This window comes from Colletotrichum gloeosporioides, assembly GCF_011800055.1.
Source record: "Colletotrichum gloeosporioides strain Lc1 chromosome Unknown consensus_78, whole genome shotgun sequence".
NCBI lineage: Eukaryota > Fungi > Ascomycota > Sordariomycetes > Glomerellales > Glomerellaceae > Colletotrichum > Colletotrichum gloeosporioides.
This window is the reverse complement of record NW_025544723.1, coordinates 40,453-60,293: the sequence shown is the minus strand read 5'-3', so window position 1 is coordinate 60,293 and position 19,841 is coordinate 40,453. Positions and strand designations below refer to the sequence as shown.

General features: G+C 53.6%; 6 protein-coding genes across 6 annotated transcripts; 3 read left to right on the top strand and 3 right to left on the bottom strand.

The window, feature by feature from the left end:
- Positions 1-266: 266 nt before the first annotated feature.
- GCG54_00003723 (L-pipecolate oxidase) lies at positions 267-1,732 on the top strand (the record flags this gene model as incomplete). The annotated part of the gene is made up of 4 exons (XM_045403793.1): positions 267-316; positions 372-591; positions 651-1,200; positions 1,251-1,732. 4 exons carry the CDS (start codon positions 267-269, stop codon positions 1,730-1,732), a joined length of 1,302 nt encoding a protein of 433 aa, XP_045259356.1.
- A 166-nt stretch (positions 1,733-1,898) lies between these two features.
- Positions 1,899-3,430, bottom strand: GCG54_00003722 (uncharacterized protein; the record flags this gene model as incomplete). Its single annotated transcript, XM_045403792.1, has 5 exons — positions 1,899-2,514; positions 2,562-2,941; positions 3,006-3,076; positions 3,127-3,183; positions 3,244-3,430. The coding sequence occupies 5 exons, from the start codon at positions 3,428-3,430 to the stop codon at positions 1,899-1,901; spliced, it is 1,311 nt and encodes a 436-aa protein (XP_045259355.1).
- A 2,435-nt stretch (positions 3,431-5,865) lies between these two features.
- GCG54_00003721 (Secondary metabolism regulator laeA) lies at positions 5,866-7,571 on the top strand (the record flags this gene model as incomplete). Its single annotated transcript, XM_045403791.1, has 11 exons — positions 5,866-5,910; positions 5,982-6,029; positions 6,095-6,182; positions 6,248-6,270; positions 6,327-6,345; positions 6,407-6,529; positions 6,586-6,608; positions 6,668-6,705; positions 6,783-6,920; positions 6,998-7,417; positions 7,520-7,571. 11 exons carry the CDS (start codon positions 5,866-5,868, stop codon positions 7,569-7,571), a joined length of 1,017 nt encoding a protein of 338 aa, XP_045259354.1.
- A 172-nt stretch (positions 7,572-7,743) lies between these two features.
- Positions 7,744-12,163, bottom strand: GCG54_00003720 (uncharacterized protein; the record flags this gene model as incomplete). Its single annotated transcript, XM_045403790.1, has 3 exons — positions 7,744-8,343; positions 8,411-8,629; positions 10,067-12,163. The coding sequence occupies 3 exons, from the start codon at positions 12,161-12,163 to the stop codon at positions 7,744-7,746; spliced, it is 2,916 nt and encodes a 971-aa protein (XP_045259353.1).
- A 3,137-nt stretch (positions 12,164-15,300) lies between these two features.
- GCG54_00003719 (uncharacterized protein) lies at positions 15,301-15,792 on the bottom strand (the record flags this gene model as incomplete). Its single annotated transcript, XM_045403789.1, has 1 exon — positions 15,301-15,792. One exon carries the CDS (start codon positions 15,790-15,792, stop codon positions 15,301-15,303), a length of 492 nt encoding a protein of 163 aa, XP_045259352.1.
- Positions 15,793-18,573: 2,781 nt separating this feature from the next.
- Positions 18,574-18,909, top strand: GCG54_00003718 (uncharacterized protein; the record flags this gene model as incomplete). Its single annotated transcript, XM_045403788.1, has 1 exon — positions 18,574-18,909. The coding sequence occupies one exon, from the start codon at positions 18,574-18,576 to the stop codon at positions 18,907-18,909; it is 336 nt and encodes a 111-aa protein (XP_045259351.1).
- Between the last annotated feature and the right edge of the window lie 932 nt (positions 18,910-19,841).

Below are 19,841 nucleotides of genomic sequence, written 5' to 3'. Positions count from 1 at the left end.
CGGTCGCTAGACGCTCCAATTACTCGATAGCGTGAGCCTTTGGTGACTGTGCGTGAGGGGAAAGGATTTGAACCAATCACATTATGATTTTTCAACATAACTTGACCTTGACAGCGTTGGAATATGCAAGTTCCTATCATATCTGGGCCTACATCTTTCTTGGTACGCAAGTCGATGTGCGAGTGACTTGGACATTGTTGCAATTGCGTCTTCACAGTCTCGTTTTGTTTTCTTTGCCTCAACGTAATCGTAATCATTCGTAAGCCATGGCGGAAAGCCCTCTGACGAAAGACTCGAGCATCGTCATCATTGGCGCGTAAGCTGTGGCCTTCATGATTCGGCTATGAGAGGAACTAACAATAGCAACCCAGAGGCACATTCGGCATCAGCACAGCATACCATCTCGCAAAGCGCGGTTACACCAACATCCGATGCATCGATCGCCACCCCGTCCCAAGTCTGGACTCTGCAGCCTATGATTTGAATAAAATTATTCGAACAGAGTATGACGAGCCTCTTTATACAGAGCTGGCGCTTGAGGCCCTAAATGCTTGGAGACAACCGGAGTGGGAGGGGGTTTTCCACGAGACTGTAGGGCATCTTGAGACTATCGCTAGACATGATGCAGTTTTTCTAAGTTTGACTTTTAGGGCCGGCTCATCACAACTACAGGAGATCCCCAAGCTGAAAAGCACCTCAAGGAGTCATATGAGAACTTGAAAAGAGCCGGCCAATCTGGCAGCCTTGAATTTGTCGAAAGCAAAGACCAAATCATCAAGCTTGTGCCTCAACTTGCGAACGCACACGGCATCGAGGACTGGAAGGGCCTGTGGAACAGCCAGGGAGGATGGGCGCACTCGAGAAAGTCCCTTGAGAAGTGGGGAAAAGAAGCCTTGGACCTTGGGGTTAATTTCATCTCGGGTGCTCAAGGCACGATGACTGGGCTTCACCTCGATGGATCTGGTAAACTGGACGGCATCAAGGTTGCGTCGGGCGACATTGTTCGCGGAGATCAATACGTCTTGTGCACTGGCGCTGCGTCTCCGGAAGTCCTGCCCGAGTTGTCGCAGGAGCTGTGGACTAAGTGTTGGACTCTGGGCCACGTTGAGCTCACTGAAGAAGAGGTTTCCCAGTGGAGGGGCATTCCGGTCGTTGACAACTTCGAGTTGGGCTTTACCTTTGAACCCGATCCTGAGACTAGTGAGTTCTGCCACCTTGAAGAGAATGACTCGCATCTGACATGGCCACAGGATGGATGAAGATATGCGACAATAACCCAGGTTACCAATACCGCCTCGGCACGTACACGGATCCGTCTGGCAACGTCGAACACTACTCCATCCCCCGATACGCGAGCACGCACCCTGAAGACGGCATTCCCGATGAAGCTGCCAAAGCCATCAATCGCTTCATCGACGTGGTGATGCCTCAGTTCTCGGGGCGGCCGCTTCTCGGTGCGAGAGTGTGTTGGTGCACCGACTCGCCGGACGCCCACTGGCTGATCGACAATCACCCCAAGTATCCTTCCCTTCTTCTAGGGACTGGCGACTCGGGCCACGCCTTTAAGATGTTCCCGATCATTGGCGACTATATTGCCGACGCGTTGGAGGGGAAACCGAGAGGCTTGAGAAAAGAGTGGAAGTATGGAACTAGGAAGTCGAAGCCTGTTGCGACGCGACCAGACACAGAAATCAAGGATTTGAGAGACGTCCTAGACTTGAAGGACGAATAAGAAGAGGCTTTAGGTATTGCGGGAACCTATACAAATACAATCAAGGGATCGCTCTACAATGTTGAAAAGGGACATAGACAAAAGAGAAATCTATACGCTAAACGCAGAAACATGTCCTGAATGCTGAAGCCGCACTAGAAGTCCTTCTTGACTCCCCCATATTAGATTAAGTCTTCTCATAGTCAACCTTGGTTTCAAGTTCCGTCGTGACCGTGATGCCATGAAAGCTCGCCATCCTCCTAGGCCCTTGTGACCCTTGCCCTGCGCTGCTTCCATCAGCCGGCACAATCTCCCCCGCACTATCGACGCTATTCGCGTCCATATCCATCGTCTTGGACTCAATGGTAGTCAACAACTGGCTCGTACGGTCATTCCGGAACGCACTCCCAGACCAAAGCTTCGTAACATCCTCATCCGACCCGGCCTTCGGCATCTCGTGCGACGACAGCGACAGGTCGTCGTGCGAGTGCAGCTCATACGCCTCCGACTGTACGTTCCGCCGCTTCCTGTTGTTCTCCACCGTCGTCGAGTAGGGCATCGACGTCTGGTAGTTCTGGTAGTTGGCGTTCGACTTCTTGCTCGAGCCGGTGATGTGCGAGTGCACGAACATGGGCAAGTACCGCATGAAGAAGGGCTTCAGCGCGGGGACGGACGCGCAGATGATGCCGGCGTTGACCTCGACGGAGGCCCAGTTGAGCTGCTTCTCGACGTCTCGGGTGAAGTCCTTGCTTTGGAATAAGGGCGGGAGGAGGATTGTGCGTCGGATGGCGCAGAGGCAGACGCTGGGGGCGGGTTAGAGCGGTCGCGTCAGAGGGCTGCGGTGACTTACAAGCCGCCGGTTGCGAACAACGCGATGAGGGACCACTTTTGGCGCTTTGGCATCTGGAGAGGGATGATGATCTTGAGGGGAAGAATGAGGCAGACAATGTCCATGATGATGTTGGTCGCGGCGAGGACCAGATACAGCGTGTCTTTGCTGATGCACATTGCGCCTTGTCTGGCAGAGAGATCCCAAGATGCCTGGATCGGTCTGCAACTGAGCAATATCAAAAGTAGGTAAGATATGGCGTATGCGGTGGTGAAAGCGATGAAGGTTATCACCACTATTCTGAATACACGGTCTGGTGAGAGACGAAGGTAGAGAACGAGGAGCGACATCTTGGCTGTTGTGACGCTGAGCGAGTAGACAGCTATCGCTATCAAGCTGTACTGCATGGCCAAAGGTCAGTCGACAAATACCCCTGTTCGAGTTTGACTGGTAATGCCAACTCACAAGTAGAAACCAAGGCGAGTAATCCGCCTGCCTAACCTGCCAGAGGTGAACACCGACGCCCAATTCGCATACTAAAAAGTCAGATCTCGACGCACAGCAAAATCGCTATCGGGTGGCCCACATTCAATCGACAAGCCGTAGAATACAATAGCTAGCGAAAGTGAGACGGCAATGAAGTCTGGTCGCCAAGTGTTAGCCTTGGCAAAGAAGTCCGTCAGTCACCGACCCCAAGACTCACAATCGTCGGCGCCGAGCGATCTCTTGACCAGTGATAGCCTCGTAAATATCCGCAGCCCGACGAATATGACGGAGATCGACGTCAGAATGCCGCCCAGGACCAACGCGCCCGTCGTAATGGTCCCGGCATCGAATCGACCTTGACCGTCTGGCGGATCGGCCATGTACTCGGGGTCGGAGGAAGCCATCTGCTCGTCGTTGGCGACGACCCAGGCCCGCGGAAACTACAACAACAATGAGAGGTGTAGGAATGGGGACTCGGGAGAGGATGTGAAGGTCTCGGCCGGGATCGTGTTTGATTTATCCATGGGGAAAGCCGATGTTGGGAGGGGTGTCTCGGCAATCGAGTGGAATGCGCAGGTCCACAACAAGCATTTGTGACGGTGTGAGACCGGGGGAATTTCCGCGCTGACAGGATATTGACAAGCAAACGGCACTTGCAGGTGAATCCGTAGCTGCATTCCAGTTCTGAACATGAATGAGAGCGTTTGCGCCCAACATGAGTGGCTCATCTCGCAGCACCATCTGTACATCGTCCCCGCTTGGGGATGTGAGGGGCAACGAATCTGATGGAAAGAAGCAAACTGTTGGTAGCGAAAAACAAAATGTCAGCTAACCTCAGATGAACTACTAAATTGAAAAGTGACAACTGACATGTGTGGGTGGGGTTCTTGTCGTTCACGAAGAGCTGAGACTCGAAAAGTAAGCACACTTGAACTTGTCGGGACGAGAAAAGTAAGAAAACAAATTGTGTGCAGCTTTCCCCGCCGGCAGGCAGCCCTGAGATCTTGGCCATCTGCCAGACCCAGCCATGTCCGTGGCCATTTTGAGACGTCGCGTCGGTGTCTTTTTGATGAAATCCCCACAATGCTGCGCGTGGCCGAATCAAAGCGGTGGTGCCGACATGAGGAAAAAGAAAACATCGTGGAGATCCAACAAACGGATTGTCCCCCGACCACAACGAGCAACCAGCGCCTCAAGTTGCGGTCGCCCACTTAAGTGGCCCGGTTCAAGCTGAGCATGCAGCGGTCATTCAATTGATTGCATTTGCTGTTATAATATAGAGTCTTGCTATCCGGGCGGATACTTCCAGCTAACCGGGCGGATAACTATAGTATTAAGTCTAATAGGTTTTATCTGTTAATGAACTATGATCTCTGTTATCTCTATCGTCTTTATTGTAAGTATCGTCTTTACTATCCCTGTCATCCCTGTCATCCCTGTCGTCCCTGTCGTCCTTGTTATTACTATCGTCTTCGTGATTATTCCCTATCATCGCCGATACTTGCTACCCGCCCGGATAGCTAGAAACATCCGCCCAAATAGCAAAACTCATAATATATTTCTGGGATGCTTAAGGCCAGACAATTAACCTGAAAAATCGACAAACCGCCGCGCAGAACCTACTAAGTTGATTCCAACATCGATGTTCGAGCCGCTAATGATATGTGCCTTAGCTGTCAAAACAGAGTCCATCACATGGCGATACTGCGCAATGCTTGAATACGGGTACTGATGGTAGTTGCGCCGCCAAGGTCGAGGCAACTGAGGACTTCCGAGCCAACACACGAATTCGCGTACTCCTTCCACCGGACGCCAGCCGACAACTGACATCTACTTCCTCCCATGCGACAGACCAGCGAAGACTTCTTGCCCGATATGCTAACAGCTTGCTCCCATGTCTTTGCCAGCGATACCCGAACTGTCGTTGACTTTGGGACATATCTTTACTTGGGCCTGAAATGAACGTCAATTTTATCAAAAAACATCTGCTGCGCTTTCAAGTACCGACTTTGAAGGACTATCTAGTAAGATGCTGAGGCGCCAAGACTTTGAGGCCAACTTCACAGCCAGAAAATCACCCTTTCAGATAAAACCGCAGAATCTCGTCAGACAGCGCTGCGCACATGCAGCGCTATGAAGACGCTGGCCACAGCGAGTAGGGTATTAGATTGGCCAGTAGTAGCCAGTGTTGATTGACGTCTGATCCTACATCTACTTTCTTGACATGTTGAACGCAACGCTAGTAGCAGGAAATCCGCCGCTTAACAATACAAAGCTCTCAGCAAGACGGGTTTAAAGAAGCTTTTGCAGGAGTTGAAGAGGCCCGTTGACATTGGATCGAGCCCGGCGGGCCGACAGAGTGGGGCCGATGGCATACGTACTCCACCCGGGGAACCGAGAGTCTCGGGGCCACCGGATGAACCAACACGAGGTGACAACGAGCCCCCATCGAGCTATCCCCGTCTCGGCCGCTTGTTCACCTCTAATCCCACGGCGCTTAGATAAGGGCCCAATTGCGTGCGCCATTCGGCCCCCCTTCCCTCCCGGCCCGGTTGAAGATGCTTAGAGCCCGTTCCAGTGGACTCCCCGTGTGCAGGGTGCATGCGGCGCAGTCCAACCACAATCACCATCGCGCCCCTGTAGACGAGCGGGGCGGGCTCGATGATGGAGGGTTGTTGCAAGGGGACGACTCTTCCGCCGGAACATAAGGACACCCCGCCTCAAACCCGTCAAACCCTCTCCTCCCTCCAACGGTCTTTTTGAAAAGCTCTTTGCGACTGAGGCAGCTTTTCTTGGATTTTCGCGATTTGTACAAGTGAGAAGAGAAAGACAGACCAAGATGGCTGCTGCTGCTAACCTTCCGGACTTGACGCCATTGGAGCCTGTGGGTTATCCTTCTCGCGGGCTGTGTGCATATGTGTGCTTTTGTGATAGCTGACAAGTCGTCATGGACAGGAGGATGTCGATGAGGGCATTTCCGAGACCGGCTCCGCAAATGGCAGTGTAAGTCACCGCTCGCGGAACCCGTCACGTTCGCCGTTTGACTAACAGGCCTCGAACCTTTCCAGAGCGGCTCCTCTCTCGCGTCCTTGAGATCCAGCATCCTCGAGCATCGGAGAGAGAACGGGCGCCGGTACCATGGAATGAGCGAGGGAAGTAAGTGTGATCTCGAGGGCTAGCTTTTATTGCCTTGGAAACTGACCCCAAGCACCCTCTTCTAGCTTACATATTACCAAACGACGAGGTTCGGTCTTCCAGCCGCGGCTTGTGAGTGCTGCCAACTGACTTTGCCATTAACAGCAAGAACAAGAACGTCTAGGTAAATAACATAGCTGAAACCTCTCTTTCATAGGTTCGCGAGCTGACTGGCACAATTCTAGATATCAACCACCATCTCTGGAGGGTCACCTGGGACGGCGACCTGTGCAGATCACCCAAGAGAAACGGCGCCAACCGCGTTCTGGACGTGGGGACCGGCACTGGCATTTGGTCCATTGAGTACGGTGAGTCTACCCGATGAGAGAGCTCGAACGAAGCAGACGACTAATCAAAGGTGTAGCGGAGGATCATCCCGAGGCCACGGTTTGACCCGCCTAGATTCTTGGTGACCCTTAGACCAACTGTTAACTCCTTCAAAACAGGTCATAGGAGTTGACCTGAGCCCCATCCAGCCTGAATTGTACGAGCCTTTCCCGGGTGGTCCTATCACACTCTTGAGTGGAAATGCCGAGCTAACTAATTCACTTACGTGAGTAGCGTTCCTCCGAATTGCAAATTCGAAATCGACGACGTGGACAAGGACTGGACATGGTCGACCCCCTTCGACTTCATCTTCGTCCGCCACATGAACGCCTGCTTCGCAAGCTGGGAGAGGATGCTGGCCCAAGCCTACGAGTGAGTTTCTCCTTCTCCCCTCCTCGGGAAGAGGTTGTAAGGGTCCGTCTTCCCCCAATGCTAAAACAAAGGCCCAGAAACCTCGAGCCCGGCGGCTACATCGAGCTCCAGGACAACTCCTTCCCCCTCGCCTGCCAGGACGGCACCCTGCGCCCCGGCTCCGCGCTCGAGCGCTGGTCCTCGCTCATCATGGAGGGCACCGCCAAGATGGGCCGCCCCGTCACGGTGCCCGCGCACTTCAAGCGCATGCTGCAGGACACCGGCTTCGTCGACGTCGTCGAGGAGTACCGCGTGTGGCCCGTCAACGACTGGCCCCGCAACGACGCGCTGCGCCTGCTGGGCCGCTGGTCGCAGTTCGACAGCCTCGAGGCCGTTGAGAGCTCCGCGCTCGCGCTCTTCACGCGCGTGCTGGGCTGGACCCGCGAGGAGGTGCTGGTGTTCTGCGCCGAGGTCAGGAACGAGCTCAAGGACAGGAGCATCCACGCCTACTGGAACGTGTAAGTGTGTCTGTGGCATTTCTTTTTGGCCGTCCGATTTTCTTGGGTTTGTTGCGTTTGCGGATCCTCAGGTTTTTGCTAACGGGATTCCTCTTATTACAGCTGGTGCGCGTATGGACGCAAGCCGTTGAAGGAACAGGTACCTGCCGCATAACTGGGCAAGAGTATATCGCCTCGTGGCCGTTGCAGTCAAAGCATGAGATAAGGTGTTGGTTTTCTATGTGATATTGTAACTAGTGAAACAGACTAGCGATGCCGACGTCCATCCTCTGTTGGCATGAACTAAAGGGCAACACAAGCTGAATGTTCATTCCAACCCTTCTTCTTCAATAAACACCAGGCACAATAACCCACCTCTTCCCGACCTTCTCCTCCCCAAACCTCTCCACATACCAGCCCCTCCCGCTCCTCGCCCGCGGCAACATCGCCGTCACCTCGTTCACAAAAAACGCCCGCCCGGGCATCCCCCACCCGCTCGCCATCCACCACCCAAACCACTCCACCCACTCGAGGAAGTAATGCGGGAACAGCACGTACCGGAACAGCAGCGCGTCCGGCAGCCGGTAGTGCTTGTCCACGCTCACCTTCCCCTCCACCCCCTTCGCCTTCTGCTCCTTGACGATGCGCTCCTGCCGCCGCATCTCCGCGCGGCGGATCTCCCGCAGCTCCTCGTCGTGGAAGTAGTTCCCCACGAGCCCGACGTAGAACAGCCCGATCCCGGCCACGAACTGCGCGACCCCGAACGCGCCGAGCTGCCGGTCCCACGCCGCGGGCGTCGTGGGCCCGTAGGCGGCGAGCCAGCCGCCGATGCAGGTCGCGTTGCACAGCTGGAAGCCCAGCGCGGAGAAGGCGACGGCCGGGTGGATGGGCGACATGGAGGGTTGGATGAGGGGGTAGAGCACGGCGCGGTAGCAGTAGTGTATCACCTGTTTCACACACATCGTCAGTCAAGCGCGGGTGAGAGGGAGGAAGGAAGAGAGAGAGAAAACCTACAAACAGCCCAGCGAGGACCTTGTTCTGCCACGGCAAATCCTCAACGCCCATCTTCCCCGGCAGCGTGAACATGATGTACAGCAACGTCGTGAACCCCGGCGCCTCCATCAGGAACCACGCGACGCGCCCGGGGATGTTGAGCCTGCTGACGACGGACGTCTTGCCCATGCCGTACCACGAGATGAGGTACTGCATCGAGCCGATCTGCAGGTCGCCGACCTTTCGTTAGCCCATTGTGTCCCCTCTTTCAACAGGAGCCCGGCGTTCCACTTTGGATAGACCCAGAGTGTAAAACGGAGGAAAGGGAAAACCTACGATCGGGTAGGAAATCTGCCACACCGTCGAGAGAAGCTGCCAGTTCTCCCGCGTGGGGGGAAGCCATCCTTCCACGATGGCCATGGCTGCTGCTTGCGGTTTGCGCCAATTGAGCGATACTAATATTATGTCTCTGTCGCGTGTCGAAATGCGAAGGGAAAAGGGCCTTGAAGGGCGGAATTGAGGTCGGTTTGGATCCCCGGTGTTGCGCTTCCCCGCCGCGGAGTCAATGACGCGGTGGGAATCGAACAGGAGCTCCGGCAAAAACATGGGACGATGCAACAAACATTACGCTCTCGACCCCTGCATATCCCCGACCGCCTTCCTATCCCGACTCGGAGAAGGTGGGGTCCTGCTGGCATGCCCCTCAAATCGGCAGCTTTCCGCAAAGCTCCCCCCTGCATCAATCCCGCAGGACGATCCCGTCACCACGTTGGGGGGGGGGGGGCAGAGCAAATCCGCGCATGCTATTCATAACCTCTTCAATTCATGACTGTAGTTCCTAATTCATGGAATCCAACGCCGCCCGCTGAGAAAATTGTGTTTGTACAAAGAGGGGCATGCAGCCTCGCGTGAGAGTCGCGGGGTGCCAATGCCCACACAAATATGAATGACACCAAAACGCCTCCATTCATGAGTGCCTGTGGCGCTTTTCCTTCACATAACGATGCAGTCCCGTTCCCTTCCGCCCGAAGAACTTCCCACCACGCCTCCAGGGCCCATCACCCGGCCTCGTCCACCGCCCATAACCGGCCGACCGGCCGGGAACGACGGACCAGCACCACTTCCTTGTCGTCCGGCCACCGGGCTGCTGGCGTGGTGGTGCGGGTGGCCAGGTGGCGGCTCATACTTGGCAGCCGCCTGTGCCTGCTCATACGTGGGCGGCGCGTCCTCCAGTCCCTCGTCGGCCGGTCGGTTCACCCCCTGTCGACGGACAGGGACTGTTGGCGGAACGAGTGGTCGGATCATTTGCGGTGGTTGGCCTGGCTGACGACCCGAAGTCGGCGGTGTTGAGGTGTTGCCGTTGGAATTGCGTCGGCTACCCTGCGACGATGCCACGTTGCTCGTGCTTCGATTCACTCCTCCGCGTACAGCCGCCCTGGTGGCCGCGCGCCTCGTTGTGGGGCCTTGCTGGACACGAGCTTGCTGTTCGATAAATTGCTCGCTAAGCTGACTCTCTCTTCGACGGGCCGCTTGCTCCGCCCGATGCCGCTGCTCTTCCTCCTCTTGAAGTTGAAGCGCGAGTGCAAGATCCCGATCCTCCTGTTCATGGTTCGGCGACAAAGGGGTTTCGTCAGCTGCTGGCGCATCAAGATTCTTCCGTCGGCCGCGGCCTTGTACCGTATTCCAATCGCCTGCGTTGCTGTGGTTGGTGTTGATGGTTGGCCGTCCCTGGCTGCGTTGTCCCCCGGTCTGCGGTCCACGAGAGGTGCTCTGAGCCTGCTGGCCACCAACGATGCGGAAATCCCCAGAGTAGTATTCGGTACGCTCGCCGTTCACATCTGCAAGGGACTCCCAAACGATCTCATCGTGCGAGACATAGCCCGCATCTGTGACGAGGACCAGAAGTTGCTGGGTCGAAGGGTGCCGATACAGTGTGGAAAAGTGGTCGTTTCGGAACAGAATGGCCACAGATCCAGGCTTCATGGCCTTTGTAATTACGTCTAAGCCACAGGGCGTAAGCTGGGTAGCAGACGACTCCAGGAACGCCTTGATGTACTGTATATCCGAGTACACTTGCTCTTCCTCTTCTGTCAACGAGCCAAGCTTCTCTTGCAGCTCTTCGTCAAGGAATAGCAGCGTTTGAACGTCTTCAAACGAGGCAGCCTGGCGCTCAAATGCGCCATACGCTGGATCAGACTTGGGCGGTAGCCAGCCGTGGATTAATGGGATGGCGAATGCAGCGTAAAGCGCCATCTCGGTGGTGTCCTCAAACGTGCCAGGGATCAGGTCGTCGCGCTCAGTTGGGTGGAGGTGGGTAAGAGAAGTGCGCTTGAAAGCCTTGACGATGTCAGGAGTGGGTATGAAGCGAGGATTCACATTCATTCCGGTGTGCAACCCCTTGAGAAAGCCGTACAACTCGGAGACATCGGGAAGGGAGGTGTCTTCATGGGTTCTTCTCTCCGACATGAGCTCGTCGAATACCGCGTCAAGCAGGTAGCCCAGGCTAATCTGTTCACGCGAGCGGAGTACCTGCACAAGCGCGGTGTCTGATACTGACGCCGGGGTGGTGAGGGTCAGCGCGTTCACCAGAGCTACGAGCGGACAAGGGCCATTGGCATTCTGGACCAGGATTGGAGACGTTCGCGGGTTCTTCTCGGCACTGTGATCGAACCAGTTGATGTTCTTGATCTGATACGTTTCAGATTTGCCATCGACTGGGCGAGGTGGCTGGCGTGGTGGGTGCTCCTCGTCATTCCTTGGGGGTAGTGCAGGAGGGGCCTTTTCTGCAGGTTCCGGCTCATCAGTGTCAATTAAATTTTCGTTTGATTGCGGTTTAGGTGTGGCCGCCTCGACAGGTTTCGAAGGAGGAGCCGGCGCCGGTGCGGGCGCGTCAACGAGGTTCCAGTCGTCGATTGGACCATCTTCGACAATCGCCGCAGCTGCGACGGGAGCAGCAGCCTTCCCCTTGCCCTTGTTCTGCGCACCAAGGTCATCCCAGGCGTGCTGCTCGTCGGTGACCTCGTTCAGGACCTCTTTCGGCGCTGGCGGGGGTTGCGCTGGCAGTTTGGCCTGGTTCTCGGGGAGATCGTCCCAGGCCGGCGATGTGGGTTCCGAAGGCAGGGACATTAGCGCTGGCGAAGTAGATATCGGCGGGAGTCGTGAGTCCTGAGATACGGACCACGCATCTTGCTCGGCGTCGGAGCTGGGTTGAGCTCTGAGGGGCTGTTGCACGGTCGAAGCGACGGCCTTTTGCTCGCGTTGGAGGGCATGCTGGTCGAGCGCTGGCTGCCACGGGTTATTACTAATTTCCCCGGTGCTCACCTGGGACAAGGGCTGGGCTGGAGGCATCGGCGGTGTTGTCTCTTCGGAGCCGGCGCGGACGTCCTTCTTCTTGAACGGGTTCGTATCGGACCGTGATGGCGGACCTTGCGGGGGACCGGGACGAAGCGCCAAGGGAACATCAACAGCATCCTTCGACTTGTCGGCTGTCTGGGGTCTGCCGCCGTTAACATCGTCCCAGACGCCATTGGTCGTCTCTGCGCCGTTCATCGCAGCGCCAGCGCCCGGCTTCAAAGAGTCCGGGATGTCGTGATGGGCGGGTTGTTGGTTCAGTGCCGCAGCGCCCTTCTGTTGCGAAGCGTCATCCCACACACTTCCGACGTCCGAAGGCGAGTCGGTAGTAGCGCTCCAGAGCTCCTTTCGCATGTCTTGCAGCCGGGGCGCGGCGTTCGTGTCAACGGAGGTGTCGTCGGGAGCGGGCTTGCGGGTGACCATGTCGACGAGGGTCCCGAGTTCTCGGACTGGAGGCGGGCGGGGTGTTCAAGGTATCGTTTGGAGAGGATGCAATTCGAAGGACTCGGTCGTGAGCAGAGGAAAGCAATCGGGGTGTCGGCGACGTCAAGAAGCTGCTGTGGCAGACAGCTATGGGAGCTGCAGCAAGCGGCGGGAAGGATGTTCGGCGGCAAACGGCTGGAGGTTGGGAGCAGGGACGGCGGTGGTGGTGAAGCGAAGCGAAGCTCCAGCGGGTGTCGTCATTCGGTGGGTGGGCTGTTAATACGACCTCTGAATTATTGCAGGCAGGGAATGAAAAAGAAAGACCCGGAAGGATGAGCCAGGAAACGATCGCAAACGGGGATCCCGGGGCCGCAGCGATTCTTGGCTGCAAGAGTGACAGGCCGAAATAAAGGATGAAGCGAAGTTGTTAGGAGGTTGGCTGTAAGAGATTGGCACAGTTTTGGTTTTGGGAAAGAACGAGAAGCAGCCGGGTCAGACAGAAAGAGAGAGCGAGAGAGAGGTCTGAGAAGCACAGCACAGCAAGCTTGCCAAGACCACCTCAGCTGTGCTGCGCGTTTCCAGGTTTGGGGGGGTACCTTCCATGCTCTAGGTACCTGGGTAGGTCCAGGTCCACTCTGTTCTGCCCGCCAGTCCAGTGGATGCCACCTCAGGTGCTGTTGCCGCTGACGGTGGTCGCTGATGAACGCTGAACTTGCCCGAACCTGGAAAGTGGCGGTGCGCCTCCCCCACCACCAGCGAGGAAGTTGCGACGGTACGTAGCCCAACTCAGTATTAGGTTCTCTTTCTTACCCAGTACCCGTACTTCTCTTACTTGGTATTCGTATCTCTAGCATTCATTCTCTCACTTGCAACGGCAGCAACTCGCGCTCGCTCGGCGGCTCAGAGCGGGCGATCCCCTCCACGGGTATCCTCCCAGTGCTACTTTTGGGTCACTGCCGCAGATGCAAGTGGGACCTCTGCCCGGGCGGCACAAGCACGACGACTTACGCGGACAGGGAACCGCAGCAGCGGCTAGGTGCTCTGTCTCTGTGTCTGCGTCTCTCATGCCGCCGACGACTGGGAGAGCTCCATGTCACCACCATGTCTGTCTGCCTCGGGGGCGAGCACCAGCCAGCAGCCAACTAGGTGCTAGCCAGCCCCAGCCAACCACTCACTCACTGGCCGAACGACAACGTGGGAAGATCCCTGGTGACCTGAGTCGGGTTCAGTATCGCCAGGCAACAGCATACGGGGCAATGCAGGAATCATATGAGACCTGGCTTGCGAAGAAGATGGGTTGCACGGGCAAAAGACTCCATTTGCTCAATGCCATGTCCCATTTGCCATGCGCTGTCCGACGACAGGCGTTGGTTAGCACTTGGTGCTTGAAATGAAGCACACGCAAAAAAAGTATGAACATGGCTGACGGCAAGCTTCGCAATGGCAGGAACCCCGGAGGTTCGGTCGCATTTGCTGAGTGACGACGATGGCTTGGCTTACTGGACGACGTCCGGAAAACAGTCTTTGCTCTGCAGTAGCTGCCAAAGCAGGTACATGAGATAAGGCACGGATGAGATGGAAGAGTCGGCTGCTGGAAGAAAGCAAGCTTGCGCGTCCACTCTAGCTGCTCTCACCTCACATCGCCTTACGTGTATTCACTGCAGATGCATTGGCGGTTGCGGTTTGCGATGGCGGGTGTTGAGTGGCCATGTCGCCGACGCCGCCGAACTCCCTCCGTCCAATCACCAAACCGAGGGTGAATCAGGATTCAGTAAACATCAAACGTTCGGTAAGGCTGTTGGAAGACACTTGGCCGACGGTGAAAGAAGCAAAGACAGAAACAGCAGGGAAGCAAAGTGGCCGTGGAACATGTAACCGCCCGGCCGTTGGACAATACAGGTGTGGCTGAGACGCAGCTGCCTGCTCACCTGCGCCACACCATCCGAGGAACGTATCGATGTCCCCACCTCAGCCCGTATCCCAGAGTGGATCCACCAGCATTGCTCCGCAGCCACTCACCGTCCAGGGAACATCCCCGCGAAATGACGCAACGCACCGCCGGCGCTCCGTGCCTGTGACCGCCCAACGCAGATGCAGCCTCAGTCAACCGCCGTCTCCAATTGTGCACACCGAATGCCTCACCTTGGAGAAGACCTGTTACGCCCATACCGTATCTACTGCATAACTAAGCAAACATACACTCTTAACTACCACGCAGTGAGTTGAGGCTCGGGCCTCCGTTTCATAACCGGGACCACGCCCGCTTTAGCCCCGTTCTCCAACCCACCTTGCGAAGAGCCGCCTCGAACTCCCACTGGCATGAACAGGCGTGGATTGGGCCTTAAGAGACTGAAGAAAATCGAAGATTGCGGTCCCATTTCCGCCCTATTTGGTGTCGTACCGTGAACAATTCCTTGGAAGTCGCAACCTTGTTCACCTCGATGTCACGCACTTCCCTCGATTCGGGATCTCGAACACGCCCCATATCACCTGTTCGCAGCCACGCATGGGACGGTTTGACGCTAGAAGAAAAAATGTGCTTTCCGCTTACTATGCCTCCTTCCACACATGAACCCTTTTCCTGCTTCTCATCTTTTCACCTCTTCAGACCAACCTTTTTCCACCTCCAAATGCTTGGCAATGTGGTCAGCTCCCAACTCAGAGACACGCCGCCAGCCTATGATGCCCTTCTCATCTCACCTGTCCCGAGTAATGCGCGCACCTTGGGACTGCAAGGACAGCGTGGTGAGCCTAGTTGAGGCCTCCGCCAGGCCTGGTATTGAAAAGAACATCCCATCCCAACTTTCCGTTTCAACGCGCCCTTCCGGCATATCCTTGAGTCGGGGGGCCAAACTATGTACGGCATAAACACATATGCGCTAAAGCTGACATGCCAATGGGCGGCATGCGGCGGGAAACTCTGAGGGAGCCCTGGAGCAGCTGCTCCAACTCCATGGATCAACTAAACTCTATCACGAACTCTTCTCGGCGAAATTGCGTTCCGGGCTTCCGGGAAATACGAGGTCACAGGTTTCCTTGGTTGCACGGCGCAGTCGCATCGTGTGACTACCGACAATCACCCGCCGCCGGAGAGGGCCCACGGTGCTCGTAAGCCCGGCGCCGGAGGAAAATTCCCATCATGAATCTCCCGCCGCCAAGCTAGTGCAATTACACTCGTAGCTCACCAACCACTCGCCAGCCCGCTCATGCTCCGGCAGTCTCAGCGCCGGGTTCCGCCTGTTAATCCCCCTCGCGAACAGCACCCTGGCGTACGCCGGGTCGAACACGAACTGTGTCTCGCCGGTAACATTTTCTTTCACTTCTGCCGTGGCCGCGAGTTCGTCAATGTTGATGACGTGGCTCGGGCCGACTGCAACCGACGCCCACTCGATCTGCGCCTTGATATGCCTCGCAGTATCGGGGTTGAAGCGGGTGTCGATGAAGTATAGAGTGTTTTTGCTGGCGGCCGCGACGTAGGGGGTGTCGGGCGCTACGATCTGCGGACCGTGCCAGGCGTCGACAAAGGTTGGTTTGTAGTCGCCGCTGCGATACTCCTCTTGGAAGGTTGGCGGGCCTTCGCGAGGTCTGAACGGGTTTATGAGCATGGCGATGAATGGCCCAAAGATCATTGCAGTGAAGGATAAGGGCTCTCCCGAAGTCCCGAGGATGAGAGTTGAGCTCTGTTCACAAGATGCTTTCTTCTCTTATCTTTCTTCCGATCCGTTAGATCCGGGACCGCCTTTAAATGTTCACGAAAGTCGAGGAACGAAACGTGTTTCGGTCGGCCGTTGTCATGGTTGGTCCTTCAGAAGGAAGGTGCCCCATGATGCTAATCCCATCCCAGATGCAGAAAGCTGACCATGACGTGACAAATCCAGAAAGTCACCAAATACGAGGACCCAGGGGCCTCTTTATCGTCGACCAACACTCCAACAGTCATTATAGGCTTCGGCCCCATCGGTAAACCCTGGCATAAGCTACAAAAAGGGAAGGTCGATTCAGCTCGGAGCCAACTATCAACAACCAACACAAGCTCTCGGATTAAGCGGCACAATCGGGCGTCTACAGATGTGCCCTTTTGAGTTAGGCTGCGTTCCTGCAGCAGCCGTATCGACTCACTCGGGAAAGGTCACCAGTTGAAGGCCCCTACACATTCCAGACCTCTTCTGCTCCCAGATTCTCGGGTATGTAGAGATAATAGTCAAGCGCCAGTGTCGTCGTAATAATTCTCACTCGCTCGAAATTCTTTTACTGAAGGACCGAGGTTATCTCAAACAACGAGGGCGGGTCTAAAGCAGCTAGCTGCAAGCTTGATCGCGTGAGATTTGCATTCATGCGGCAGTTATAAAACCTGTACCTTAGAGGCGGCTATGTATGGTGCGAGACAGATAATCGATCTTTCCGGTTGTGATTGCAAGCATATTCAAGCGCAAGCCGTCTACTCATTACGAAACTCGTGCGACGACAACTTGTGTTCCAATTGAACGCCGTTAACACCCCTACCGCCGTTGTCCAGCCTCAGTTTCTAAGTATTACGACAAACAGAGCTTTTTTCAACCTTGAAGTTATGGATTCATAACACCATGACGTCCTAGCAAGGTGTTTTCAATGAACATCATTCCCCAAAAAGATGGTAGATCTCTCTAACCATCTTGAGTGAGAAGGCATCCGCTTGTCCGAACACCCTCCGTCTGCAGCCAAGGTTTTATAACATCACAGCACCTTTCAGCTGTGATATAAGGGTACCCACGGGTTGAGTTTGATGAACCACACAATTGAGTTCAGCGAGCTCGTCTCTCAAGTTCTGCGGGATAAACTACGCGTCACATCACTACCCCAGGTTAACACTGGGGAGCATTGCCTGGATGTTTGTAACAATCTAGCAAATCGACTTGAGATTATTTAGCCTGGATACTTCATATACAGCAGATAGGAAGGATGAGGAGGCATTGCTTCCCAGCAGAGCAATACTTCGTATATCCTTAGCCATGTTGCAGTCGCCTAGAGAGACCTCAGTACATCTAGCTTTTTGGGTACCACTTCCCCTTATTCACATCGTTCTTGGTTCGTATCTGGCCCTTGATGGATTCCACGTTAGCACCTTTACCCCAATTTATGTCAAGCCCCTCAAACCTGCAGCTCCCTTCGCAGTTGCCCACAATTAAGAGCTACTGTTGATTTCAGGCCGAGAAAGTCTGTCTATAAATCAAATACCCTGTCTCCTCGTCGCGTTCGACGCCTGAGCAAATGCTTCAGGGCACTGAGTCATTGACAACGTAGAGTGTAAACCATGATGGCGCGGAGAATTCAAATGTTGCTCAAATTGAGACTCATAGTAGGGAAATTTCGCCGGGCCCCTGTCGCCGATTTCCGGCCTCCCGGGCCAAGTATTCGGCCACGAAGGTATCGGTCGGTCATGTCGTAGACGCACGCCGTGAGGCAAGTAGAAGAATATGAGCTCTTTCCCAGTGTTATCACCGCAAATTCTAATTTCCAATACAACAAGACGCATTCCGCTTCTGACCTTGGGCTACAAGCCGAGAAGATATTCGTGAAAAGGGGCTTTTATAGCTACGGACTTAGGGACACAGCTCAAGGGGTTATCTGAGATCAATCCAGAAATATATATAAACTAAGTTATCGAGATTTATAGGAGAAAATCTTATAGATGTCGTGACGCCAAAGCCGCTGATTCTCCGGCTCCCAAGTCGCCCAGTGAGCCTGACCAGTCGGCGTCTCAAAAGAGAACGTCGCGCAAGGGGGATAAGAAGAGCAAGGCTGATGGAAGACCTTCCTGCAAGTCTCAGCAAGCTTTGTGCAAATTTAGCAAGTTGATTATTGCTTTACACAAGAGGCGGGCGGGTGAAACCTCACCAGCAGATCGCGGCGCATTTTCCAAATCATCACATCCGAGTCTCTCGGGCTAATTAATTCGGAAGAATTCCGACGATTAACTACCTTATTGAGATACTCGGCTGTATTGTCTCGTGAAGATGCAAGGCTGACTTGATGTTTTTGAGAAACAAGAGGTGAGATACTAGCGCAAGACTGCCAAAAGCAGTTATTTTCTTACATTGTCTAACCACACAGCCGCACTAAACCACAAGATCTGACAGATCTCCTCTCCACAGGATCGCTTGGCCGCATCATGTACCACATACTCAAGGCGGAAGTAGGTCACGCGAGTCGCGATTGAAATATTTGAGCTCGGTGAGGCAAGAGAGACGTTTGGAGAGTCCTGCCACCGACTAATGAAACTATAAAGAGGGTTGGCTTCCCCCGAGAGTTTCTGCTCCTTCTCCATCTCACCACCAAATTCACAATCCTTTCAATTCATATCCTATTCACTCAAAACTTCTGCCACTCTACTCAAAATCCCAAATTCAAGCGCGCATACCTATTCCGCAATCATGTACGTCGCCAAGGCCCTCACCACCTTCCTCTGCCTCGCCTTTGTCCAAGGGTACGTCATCACCATCTTCGACGGAAAAGACTGCAAAGGCGAGAGCAAGAGGGTCAACGTCTGGGACAACACCTGCAGAGACACCAACGTTCTCAACACGAACTCATTCCGTGTCGAGAAGTACGGCGGCGGCCGCCAGGTGGCCGATTTCTATCCGTCAAACAGCTGCGGGACTCGGAGAATCACCTCATGGGCAGCTGATGGAGGGAGCGACACCTTCAAGCAAGGCACATGTCTCAATTTGGGCGAGCCTGCCAGGGCCTTTGGCTCGCATTCCGGGTAGTCAACTGGTCTCATCACGCAGAAGGTAGGGCCGATTGCGCATAGCTACGAGAATCGTTCCAAAGTGCTGACCTCTTATAGTAAGATGAAGTGCTTCGTGGTACTTCTGATTTGTCTCTAAAATAGTTGCGCGCAACTTATTTGGTGGTTTGAAAGACTTATAGAAGGTGCGTGAAGTGGCTTAATTAATCTAGCTATAAGCGCTAGGCGCGCCTAGCTATAAAGTAGTGTAGCTGATCCCTTATATAAAGGTGGGATTTAGGCTAGGGTTTAGGCCTTAGGCTTAAGCTTAGTTAATTATTATCTTATAACCCCCTTTTAACTAATACTACTAATACTCCTTATAAAGTTATTTCTATCCTAAAATAGTAATTAGATTAATTATATAACTATTAGTTTTATTTCTAGTTATTTCCTTTATACTTTCTTTTTTATATTAACTTTATTATCCTATTTTACTTCTTAAAATACTTCTAACTTCTAACTTTTAGTTATATATTAATTATAATATAGAACCCTTATTAACTTTAAAGTAACTTTAATATAAACTTAAATTATATAGTTTAATAGTTTAATTACTTTTAAATTATATAGATTTAGATTAAAAAAACTAATAACTTAATTTTAAAGTTTTAAATTTAAATTAAATTTATAGTAATTAAGTTTAGTTAACTCCTTAATATTAATTAAATAATATAAGTTCTATATTCTATAGTTAAACTTAATATTTTAAAATAAGTAGAGTTTATAGATTCTTATAAGAGTTAGTTCTAAAATATATTAATATTTTATATAAACTTAATTAACTAGGATAATTATTAGAAGATATTATAAAGTTTAGTTCTCTTTTTATTTTTATTTTAATTTATACTTTTAAGATCTAATTAAAATTAAGTAAGTTAAACTTAGGCTTATATCTCTTTTAGTAGTTAG